General features: G+C 36.6%; 1 protein-coding gene across 3 annotated transcripts in view; it reads right to left on the bottom strand.

Moving 5' to 3' along the window:
- Positions 1-8,076: 8,076 nt before the first annotated feature.
- Positions 8,077-12,439, bottom strand: part of LOC126713003 (laccase-14-like) — a 38,712-nt gene continuing 34,349 nt past the window's right edge. For 2 of the 3 annotated variants that reach the window (XM_050412592.1, XM_050412591.1), the window contains exons 5-7: positions 9,963-10,569; positions 8,741-9,096; positions 8,077-8,432 (exon numbers count right to left, since the gene is read on the bottom strand). In XM_050412592.1, the coding sequence (XP_050268549.1) occupies positions 8,230-8,432; positions 8,741-9,096; positions 9,963-10,569 (1,166 nt within the window). In that variant the 3' untranslated portion in view covers positions 8,077-8,229. The remainder of the gene's footprint in view (positions 8,433-8,740; positions 9,097-9,962; positions 10,570-12,439) is intronic. The other variant, XM_050412593.1, reaches the window with a different exon arrangement.

Raw genomic sequence — 12,439 nt, 5'->3', positions numbered from 1 at the left:
CCTTAGCTATGCCTAGCTCCTCAGACCACATGCTTTGAGTATATTAATACTTCCTGACATCTATCTGAGTGTTAGACAGAACCTTAGCTATGCCTGGCTCCTCGAACCACATGCTTTAGGTAAATTAATATTTCCTAATATCTATCTGAGTGTTAAATAGAACCTTAGCTATGCATGGCTTCTCGAACCACATGCTTTGAGTAAATTAATACTTCCTAATATCTATGTGAGTGTTAAACAGAACCTTAGCTATGCCTGGCTCCTCGGACCACATGCTTTGGGTAAATTAATACTTCCTGACATCTATCTGAGTGTTAAACAGAACCTTAGTTATGCCTGGTTCCTCAGACCACATACTTTGAGTAAATTAATATTTCCTGATATCTATCTGAGTGTTAAACAGAACCTTAGCTATGCATGGCTTCTCGGACCACATACTTTGGGTAAATTAATACTTCCCCACATCTATCTGAGTGTTAAACAGAACCTTAACTATGATTGGCTCCTCGAACCACATGCTTTGGGTAAATAAATACTTCATATCATTTTTCTAAGTATCAAACAAAACCTTGTTCATGCTTGGTTCCTCGGACCACATACCTTGGGTAAATTGATATGTTAAATCATTTTTCTGAGTGTTAAACAGAACCTTAGTTATGTCTGGCTCTTCAGACCACATGCTTTGGGTAAATTAATACTTCCTATTATTTTCCTAAGTGTCAAACAGAATCTTGGTCATGCTTAGCTCCTCGGACCACATACATTGGGTAAATTGATATTTCAAGCTATTCACCTAAGTATCAAACAGAACCCAGGTTATACTTGGTTCCTCGGACCACATACATTGGGCAAGTTCATACTTTCTATTATTTATCTAAGTATCAAGTAGAACCAGCCATGCAAAGTGGCAAAACTCTTTGTTACAATAACATGATCAAATGTACACTCATGAGCATCACTTAAAGCATTTGAAAGTATGTCCATGATTTAGTTTGAAAGTTGACTATCATCCCTAATTCCTTAGGCTTACTGATAAATGGAACACTAAGTGGGGCCTAATGTGAACAGATGCTCTGCAATTATGTATGTTTTTGAGATTAAGTTTACACTTTGCTGGGATTATGGACTTAGCAGATTTGACTTATCTTGCTGCTAATCATATAAGGTGGGATATCTATGCTGCCACTCATGCAGAAAACTAAATAAAACTTTATCTCATTTCCATGTTGATGAAGTGTTAGATAAAACATAAACTATGTTAGAATCAATATCAATATCACAAATATAAAGAAAAAACTTGTAAATTATCATTTATCTGAGCCTTAGAAAAAGGCCAATTGTTTACAAAAGATCAAACTAAATTACAAGTTCTAGAAATTAAAAAAATAAAAATAAAAAAATAATTGAAAAGTATTACTCTAAAACTACTTCTTCTTTATTACAATTTTCTCTTTTGGTGGACCCTTAGTAGTTTGGGAGGGTGCTACCTCTGATGATCCTGAATCTTTAATCTTGAGGTCACCCTGGGTAGGCAATGGGAGAGTTGCTAGAACTATCTCCATTATGGAAGGCACCTCTTTCTCTTTAGGTGGATCTTGAGGAACAGCTGGGGGCTTGGTGGCATTTGGGGCCACTCCCTTGTCAGCATTAGCTTCTTTCTCAACAACCCCCTGTTGTTGGGCCTCCTCGGACATGTTGCCAGAAGAAGAAAGGGCCTTGGCTGGGCTACCCTTTCCAAGTTCTGTCACCTCGGAGGGGGTGTCAGCCTTGGAATTAGCTGAGCCTGGTGCGCAGATAGCAGGAGGGTAGTATACATTCTCTACTTTCTTGAGTGCAGAAGAGGCCTTAACCCCAGCCTGGTTAAGGGCCTCATTCCACACTTGGAGACAGTAGTTTCTACATACCCCCGAGACCTTAGCCTTGAGGGCCTCTTCGGTCTCTGCTACCCCCACGTCATAGCCTTCTTACTTGGCTTAGTCCTTTGCCTTCTCGGCCTCCTCCAATTTTTTCTTCAAGGTGGCGATTTGTCCTTTAGTGGCAGCCAGCTGATCGTCGATATTGCAAAGGAGAACCCATTGGCCTTCAGCCTACCTTTCAGCGCTGTCCAAGGCGGCCTCAATGCTCTGTAAGGTTGAATTTATTTAAACATGTGTTGGCTTTATTTCGTGTCAAATTTGCTTGTAATTTAGCAGTTAGATATCCTGTATTTAGGTGGAAATTATGTAAGGGTAGTGTGTGAGAGAGTGTGAAGAAAGCTCAAAAAGTGTGCACTCAAGAAGAGCCTCACGACTGGTGAGTCGCCAAAGGTGGCACACGTCTGAAGCATGCAAGGGAGCTGAAGGGTCACGACAGCTGGAGCACTATAGGACAAAACTTCCAACTTGGCTAAGCAGTTAGCTCACGACTCAAACTTGTGACTCGTTCTAGTCGCGAGGTCGAGTTGTCAAAATGCCTTGTTTGATGAAAATTGACCTTTCGCATTCCTCATACACCCTACTATAAATACCTTTATACCCACGAAATGTAAAGAGTTTCCAGAGAGAATTTTGAGAGAAAAACCCTAAAGAAAAACAAGATTGACTCATCCATAATCTTCATCCTTTGATTCTCCAAATTCCTCTACTCTCACCCTCTCCATTGACATATCCTTGAGAGGTACATTTAGCCAAATCCTTATCTCACCATACCCATATCAGTGAGGAGGTATTTTGGTGCTTGGGAAGTAGTTTAGAAGGGACCAAATCATTTTGGTTGATGTAACGGGCTATTGCGGGATACGGTAAGCTAGAGAAGACAATGTTTAGCGTAACCTTGTTGGAGCAAGAAGTTTAGAGGGCTTAGGTGCATTGGGTAGATTAGGCTTGGAGGGTTTTCTGCTATTCATGTATCCCAACTTTATTCTCTAGTGATTATTAACCGCTTGGAGGGCGACAGAAAGGTTTTTCGTCGAGTACTTTGGTTTCCTCTTCGATAACATATCGTTGTGTTATTTTGTATTTGGATCTTTCTTCCCTTTCTCTTTACCTTTTAATTACTGCTATGTTGGTTATTAATTATGGTTTAGAGTGTGTTACTAATTTGGTTATAGCTTATATTTCATTTTACACATATATATTGTTTAATTATAAGCGTGTGTTGGTATTTTTAATTTGAGGGTCTAAATGTTCATAGGTGTTTTACACACTATTTGAACTTTCACGCTCTTTTTGTCCTTCTCTACCTCGAACAATTTATTCTTCATCTCATTTATTCTTTTCTCGACTAGGTTAAAGGCCTCTACAGTAGCATTGCCCCTCCCTTCTTCTTCTTTCATTTGGCAGTGGTAGTAGTTTGTTATCTCCTCTACCCGGAACGTGTCTTGAATGGCCTGTCGAGGAAAGAAACATGGTAAAGGTGAATAAAGAGAAATAGTAAAAGGAAGAAAGGGGAGGAAACTTGTAAAAAGAAAAGAAAAAAGAAGAAAATAGAGCAAATTGAAAGACTTACCATCGTGAGGTCCCTTTTTAGACTAAGGAAGACCTCGTGCCTCCTTAGGGACCTTAGATCAGCCATATCTTCAGGGAGTGGTAGTGCCTACTCCACCGCATTGGCCACGTAGCCAACTTTTCCTCCTCGAAAGTCCCTGATGGAGGCATTTATAGGCAGAGGTGCTCCATCCAGCATTAGGGTGGGGGCCCAGGACAGGGGTACAACTTAAGAATCACTCCTTTGGTCGACGCCCTTTTGCCCCACCCTAGCTTTTTTGGCCCCTCTTTAGGCTTTGTCTTCTTGGGAGGGGTGGGTTTTTCCTCTTTCCATCACCTCCTTACCCTTCTGCTCCCGTTTCTTCTTAAGGTCGGCAAGTTCGAGTCAGAGGGGTTGGGTAGGTGGAGGAGTGGGAAGCCTGGTCTGAGTGGCCTTCCCAGGTGCATTCCCCCTAGACTAGGACTCCAATAGTTCTTGGAGGGTGGACCTTGGCTTGCGTTAGATTCCCATGTCGCCTAGTATGGAGATAACTTCTTGGTTATGGCTGGATTGGATTGGGAAAGGATGGCTGATATCACCAGTTGAAGCTTCTGGGGACAAAGGTTGATTAAAAACTTTGAACTTGTCCTCAGAGTCAGATACTTCAACTACTTCTTCTTCTTTTTCTTCTTTTTCCTTGGTGATGGCAGGGTGAGAAGAAGTGGCCTCTTCGGTTGTATACTGTGGTGGCAAGGCTAACCTTTGGTATACCTTCAGGGATTGGATCGGTGGTAAGAGTGCCTTTGGGGATAGGACCGGAGATAAGGAAGCCTGGAGCAGCAACACTGATCCGGTGTAGGCGAGGGTCTCTTGCTTTAATTACACACCTCAGCGCCTGGAAACTTTTGGAGATGGGGATGTAATCCAAGATTAGATGGGCCGCCCTCAGTTGGCCGTCTGTGTGGATGAACACCTCGGCCTTTAAGATCTTGTCCAAGCTCTGCTGCTTCACAAGACTAAAGTTGGGAATTGCAGTGTTCTTATTTGCAAAACCATTGGCAAAAACAAAAAACATAATTAGTAAGGAATAACGCAAATCGAAGGAAATTTCATATACAAACACAAACAAAAGAAAAGGAAAAGGGAGTAACTATGAAATTATAAACTTAGACCTAGAACCCCACCTGGTTTCCCCTCTCTTGTAGGACAAGAGAGGCCATCATGCCACTCCCCTGACACGATCAAGAAGTCATTTTTCAAGCCTTTGTTGGAATTGGGGAGGCGTTGGATGAGCTTGACCTCAGGGTACCTAGATTTTAGGTAATACCCCTGCCACATTAGGTGATGGAGGTTGTAAATCCAATTGACGTCATGATGAGTGAGGTTTAAACTCATTCTCTCGTTAAGGGCATCTACACTCCCTAAGATTTTGAACATATTTGGGGCACATTGAGTAGGAGCTATCTTATGAGCCTTAAGATAGTCCTTGGTGACGGCGCCAATGGGAATCCTCATCCTACCCTCTATAAAGGCAATCATTGGGATTACAACTTCTCCCTCTTGCATTTTTTTCATGCCATTCTCTCTCCTTACAGTACCTAATGGCTACTCCTGGAGGGATTCTATACTGAGCTTTAAAGTTCTTTAAACCCTCCTCAGAGTCTACCAGATGGGTGAATCTACCCATTCCTAAGAAAATTTTGGAGGAACTAAGAAGATTGAGAGAAGTAAGAGGAGCCGAGGAGAAAAAGACACAAAGAAAAGAAAGTATATGGAAAAGTAAAGTGAAAAGGTTTATGAAGACTTACAGAAAGAAGAAAATTCTCGTAAGACAATCTCTTGGTATTTGTAAGGGCACAATTGATTTGGGTAAGTTTGCAGGTTTAGTGTATGAGCGCTCAAGTGAAATGAATGCTAAAGTGAGATGAGTGATTGATTCAGGCAGTATTTATATCAAAAAATAAAGTTACAAGTGGGAAATTTCCCGCTCGGGTTCCAGCAAAATCCTCAGCCGTTGGATCCGCATCGCACCATAGAACGTGGGGAACATGGAGTCGTAAAAATTTAATGAAGGCGAGTCTCGAATGCCGAAGCGTTAAGAGCGGGCCTTGAGTAGTTAAAAAGGGCATTTGTACCATTAGAGGTGATGTAAAATGGGTGTGGAGGAACTATCATTACATCAAAATCCTCCTTTCTTCCCGAGGAGCTAGAAAGAAGAATCTCGAGGGGCTATTATAGGGTTGATAGGCCCAAGAGCCCATATTTATGTATATATTAGGCCAGAGGCCCAATCCGAGGACGTTAAACAATCCAAGGACGGGTAAACACTTTAAGAAGGATTCGTGTTAGTGAGTGAAGAAGTGAAATCCGATTAAAGTCATCCAGAAGGGTGGTTCGAGGAATAATCCCTCCTCGGCTAAGCAAAGCCAAAGTCAAAGGGTATGGTCTACCATCAAGGGTAACATTCTGGATCATTTTATGGATGAGGATTAGTACTAGGAAGGAACAAGACAAAGGAAAGTCATGAAATATCTCAAGAAAAAGCTGCTGTCACCGCATTAAATGTTCTGCAGCTAACTCTCTGGCCGCATTGATGAGGAAGTGATACCTGAATAGTAATATTCAGCCTTACTGCTACTATCTAAAGACTTTAGAAAGGTGCTGATGGGATAAGGATTAACACCAACAATCTGATCTGCACGTGGAAAGTGGAGATGAAAGGTGAAGATAGTATAAAATGGAAGAAATACTCTGAGAAGTGGGGATCGAGAAATTAAGAGAAAAACACTGTAGCAATCAAAAATTGAACTTGTAATCTAACTTGAGATAAATATACAAGAATTGATCTCCTCGGACTATGCCAAAGATGATTTTATTTAGAATAAACCTGTCTATCTTCATCTTTTCGTCATTTGAATCCACCTTGCTTGTTGTTTGATTCATTAAAACCCAGTTTTCCAACCCACCCTCTACAAATTCATTATATTGAGCTTTTTGGACCTAAGTTCATTTATCCTTTTGGCTAGGAACTCAAATTGCATCCTTACGTCCCTCTTTATAAAAGGTTTCATTAAAATCCTAGACATCCCAAGATGTTGCTGACACTGCTTGACGATTAATTCTTGCAGTGCTTTTCAGCGGTGGACACTTCAAACATAAACAAGTTTTCTGCAGAAGCCACCATTAATTAATTCTCTAATGCATACTTCGATTTTATCTATTTTGAATTTCAGGCTGGCATTGTAAACGAGACGTTCATATCTTCAATGAGAAAGGTTTGTTTTTATGCACTAGTTGTTTATATGAGAAAAATATATATAATTTCTGTTTGCAATGATGTAGATTATATATTTTCTAATTCAATCATTTTATTTGTATTTCAGTATAACGAATGCCTATAGTTTGGTGAACTGATTGCAATTTACCAATTGTTAAGTTATTTTATCTGTATATTTATAATATAATTTTGCAACTGCAAACAAAGAGCAAAATTTTTCGTCTTTTAAGTTTTTCTTTTGTCATTTTAGTTCTATAAGTTCACATTTGCTGTTACCGTTAGTCCTTCCATCCAATTTGCACCATGTGTACGGATCGGATGCATGGTTTTTGATAGCAAGACCAACCTCAACATTAGCTGCCGCCTAGAATCAAGTTTGTTGTTACTGTGTCATTGGTGACAAGTTGTTGGAAGTTTGGTGGTTGAACTCAGTAATAATGGGTGCTGTTTGGGTGGCTTTATGATTGGTTTATTTGTGGTATTGGGTTGCTATATTTTTTTAAAAATATTTCTTGGTTTGATTTGTTGGGATTTGAAAATCTGAGAAAATTCGAGCGTTTGGCGTGTATGGAAATTTGGGTTCATGGTTTTTTTTTTTTAATAATTTTTTTGAAAGAAAAATTAATAATTTTTTAATATTGTAATGAGTATATATCTAGGGTCAATACAATAAATCAGAGAGTGTATATATATATATATATATATATAAAAGGGTTTAGATGTAAGAAACTTGATACATGTTTTTTCCACAACATGGTATCAAAGCATATTTAGCCTAGCAACCTGTAAGTTTTGTGATTCGTACTCCCTTTTGTGAGAGATTGATATGCCAGTTTCTTTTCGCAAAGGCATGATACGCGGTACTCAATTTTCCTAAAAAGTGGTTTTAGATTCAAAACCAGCGCGAGCTTGAGAGTACATGGAGCCTCTTAAAGAGAGATGGAGTCACCACTTGATGATAGGTTCAAGACCCAAAACATGACTTCATAAAGGTCTTTCTATCAAACTAGGTTCGAAGTTAGAGTACAGGATGAGAAGAGGTTAGACACTCTTAAGTCTGCCCAATCGTAGGTAGCCTTCATATCGTTGCTCAACTAGATAGAAAATAAGCTATCCTCAAGGCTCAAAAGGTGTGCACTTGTATCTAAGCATGGGTGTGAGTCTACGTGTCAAGTGAGGCAAGTAAGGGAAAGCAGATGAAACAAGGGACCATGGGAGCAAAGGCATGTGGAGAAGCAACCAACTCATGGCATCAAGCTCCAAGTGTGTGTATGTGTATACCCAATCATGCAGGTGCATGAGTACATGAATAGTGCATTACACTATAAATTTAATTGCTGAGATTCACTATGATGTGAAATGAAGGAGCATTGCTCTGAGATTATTAAATAATTTCTCTTGACTAGGAAGTACAAATAATTAAGGCAATACAACGTTCAATAAACTTATTACATAAGTAAATCAATCCATACATTCATCAAAAAATAAAAAAAAGTAAATCAATACATTTAGATAAAAATTGTTTGATTTTCTTTTCCATCTGATCCATCATTGTTTTGGACCCGCGATTCTAAGGGAACATTACATGGAGGCAAGTGAGGAGGAGGTTTGCGGATACTTGTCTCAGCAGTGCCTCCATTCTTTACGATAAAAACAGCAGCCATACCCCAGGTCATATGTCTATCTACATGACAATGCCAAAACCACACACCTGCCAAATATTATTGATGTTAACATCCACAAGTCTTAGACCAACCAGAATCAGGTAATTAGATCAATTTTTAAATGCATGCATTTGCGATTCAATTTCCCTTCCCCCCCTCCCCTTAAGTCAGTAGCAACCTTTTTTTTTTTTTTCACAAGTTTGATCCCATCTTCCCCCTTAAACTTATTTAAAAAAAATTATCCATATTTATTTTTGGTTACAAGATCTTGAGCCAACGAGTGTTCTGTCTCTAATGTATGCACTTTTTATAATAATATAAACTAAACGTATAAGATAGTGATAAAATAACTTGCCTGGATTGTTTGCTACAAATCTGATGGCAAGCCATCCATTCTTAGGCACACCGAAGGTATTAACTGCGACTGGATCAACCAAATTAAATTTTTTTGGGTCGGTGTCATTGTTATAATTTCCATAACCACTTCCAACCACGTAAAAGCTATGCCCGTGCAAATGCATTGGATGATACCCAGCGCCCAATATATTGGTACCTTGAAAAACAACCTCAACTGCTTCATTATAATTCAACACCTTCACCTTGGACCCAAGGTCTGCCATTGCCAGAGCTTCTGGAAGTTCGTCAGCTGTGAAGTTAAAATAATTAAGGGGTTGGTCTGGGAAATCCATAGTGTAAACCCCAGTAATATTCCTGCATGAAAGATTTTAATATAATCAAGCCTCCGTTTGGATACAAATTATAAATAAAAATTATTTCACTATTCAGCTTATTTTTACTGCTATTCATAAGCTCCACTACACTTTTTGATACTATTCATGGCCCTACTGTACTATTTCAAATAACTTTTAATTTTATCTACCATACTTTCTGCAATAAATTTTCAGTTTCAATAAAATAAACGGTATTCAAACAGACCCCAAATATCAAAATGCATTGTCATATACAGTAAAAGGATAATCATGTTGCGCTTTGATAAAATATTCATATCTAGTCAGTAATCTATGCAATATTTGGCAAAAGTCCTTTAATAAAATACACAATTTAAAAAAAAAAAAATTAAAATCTCTCAAGCATAATATCACAACTCTAATAAGATAACTAAAACATATATTGATTACATGGAAGAGGATCAAGTAATTATCAAACTCTACATGGTCATTTGAATAAAAGTTATAGTATTTTATTCTTAGTTTTTAATTATCGCTACTATGGCATCATAGGACATGCAGTGTGCGCAAGGTTTTGCTTCTTCTTTTTCTTTTTTTTCTTTTTTTTTTTTTTTTTTTTTAATATTCTAACTTCTAGCCTTTTAAAAATAAACCAGTTTTTATTTTTTTTTCATACATTTAACATAAATTTACTGAAAACTAATCTGTTGATAAATAATATGAAAATAAGATGCCAAAAACTACACTTGCAATCGTAAAGGAAGAAATGGAAAAGAATTGAAACTGCATACTTTGTTCTTTATAAAAACAATGCAATCTATATTAAAAAAAAAAATTATATATATATATATATATATATAAAATAAAAGAGGGAAAGACGGGAAAAACCTGTAGTAAGCAAGCAGTACATCAGTAGGAACTGGGTTACTCCAACTTATGCTATTCACACTTGTAGCTATTATAATTTCTTCACCGGTTGCTATACATGTGGTATTTTTACATTCAATTTCAGCCATGGAAACTGTAATATACATTCTGGTGGTTATGTTTAAGGGGACATTTACGGGATGGTCTTTGCTTGCTAAGCTCCTAAGAAGTTTTGAGAATTTTATGACAGCTCTTGAGTCTTTGTAATTGGGAAGTGTACTTGGAAAGGAAGGAGATAATGGAATAGTGTAGTTTCCTCTGTATTCGATGATCGCGGTGACATTGAATAGGTCAAAATTTGTAAGATCCACCTCTTGGCTCCAGAATTGTCGAGCAGCTATATAATAATGGCCAAGAGTCTGATTTGCTGTGAGTAGAATATCCATGGTTTGTCCTGCGGCTATCATTACGTAACTAGTAGTTATGGGTTTGATATAACTTGCATCCATTCCAACAATTGTGAGGTTGTGTTCAGCTATTGCAAAGAACATATTTGCTGCCACAACTGAGTTGACTAGACGAAGAAGATAGGTCTTGCCGTGATCAACCACCCGACGGTATGTTGTTTCTACAACATTAAGATTGTGACTCAATTAATTCCAATGTGTGATTTATTTATGAATAACGTTAAATATATACAAATTTTAGTAAATAAATTTTATAAACTGACATGACAATAAATATGATCGTGGACTTAAAAAACTTAATAAATGAATATGTAACCACATTTTTGTGATTAGTAAAATGTCAACTTGTAAAAATTATGTAGTAGAGAGATGCTAGAGATACTACAAAAGGTGATGATAGGAATACTATAGATTTTATTATATAGGTCTTGCAAACTAATGTGTTACCAATCACAAAAAAAATTCAAACACTCATAATTATCTTACAAGTGATTCTATTGATACTATAATTTTTACTACGGTAGAAATTAAACTATCACCAAATTAGGAAAAGAAAAAAAAAAGTGATTTTAATATTCATTTATTATGTTTTTGACAATCACCAATCACATCCATTGCCACGTCAATTTGTATATGTTATAAAGTAAAATTTTCTTCTTTATCTTATTTAAGTGAAACAAATCTCATTAAGAGTAATGTTGCAAGTACTACAAGTTTATCTCATTAAGAGTAATGTTGCAAGTACTATAAGTTTACTAAATTGAGCTTACAAACTAATAAGTCACAAATTATAAAGAAGTGATTCAAATGAATATTTATGATCTAGTTGAAACCCACCAATCACATTCATTGCCATATATGTTCTGCTACATAAAGCCCTTTAGCAAAACTTGTAGTACCTTTAACATTTTCCATCTCATTTTTAGCATTTCTCATCTTATTTATTACCACATTAGTTTAGTTTGCAAAATTTTTGTCTTAGATTTAGACTTTTCTGTAACAAAATGATCCAACAGGGTAGATATTTTGGACTAAGATTCTAGGGAATTCTATCACATAGGGTTATTTTAATCTTGACCTTTTATTTTATAATAAACGGTTTTGATTATCACAATTGGTAAATATGCATAAAGTACACGAACTATTGGCGTACATCCATTAAAATTAAAGTTACTCGCATCTTACTTACTGTTTTACAAAACTACGTACTGTTTGCAAAGCTACATAACTAAACGCGTTACTTTAAGTTTAAATGTACAATAAGCGTTAAATACGAATAGGGTAAAAATCGGCTCGTTACATTCGGGTTTGTTAAATGTTAAAAAATCATCTTTTTATTGAAACTTATTGGTTGTTGCATCAGACAAGGAATATAAAATATTAAAAAATCTCAATAAAACGAATACATGTTCAACACTAAATGAGCCTAAGTTGCGTTTGGGATAATCTTACATTGGGCAACTTATTTTGCTATTTGGCTTATTTTTACTACTATTTATAGGTCTTATTGTACTTTTTGGTACTATTTATGGGTTTCACTATATTATTTCAGCTAACTTTTAGTTTTATCTACAATATTTTCAGAAAAAGTTTTCAGTTTTATTTAAATAAGTTGTTCCCAAACAGACCCTAAAAATTATTTTTAATATATTTAAAATATAAACCTGACAAAACACATTCGGAATCTATGTTATTGTTCCTAGTGCCAAAATATCCATGTTTAGGATTTTTTATTATTATTATCTTAAATACTCTAAAACTAGTGCAACACATATTACTTAGGAATGCTAGGTATACAATATTTTTACAACAAAATCTAAGTAGTAAATTGTTACTTGTTATAATTTAGGCTCACCATTAACATCACTTTTTCACTCACCAATAATAGCTTGTCATCGAGGATTTGCTATAGAATTTTTGTGAAAAATGATATGAACATAGCACTACTCCTACTACAAAAACTTAATACTTGATGAGACAGTAAATGTGATTGGTGTTGTTTTATAAAAATAATAATGAGTGTTTAAATTA

Source organism: Quercus robur, chromosome 2, assembly GCF_932294415.1.
Source record: "Quercus robur chromosome 2, dhQueRobu3.1, whole genome shotgun sequence".
Taxonomy (NCBI): Eukaryota; Viridiplantae; Streptophyta; class Magnoliopsida; order Fagales; family Fagaceae; genus Quercus; species Quercus robur.
Note: the sequence above shows the minus strand (reverse complement) of the source record. Positions and strands in the feature narration are given on the sequence as shown.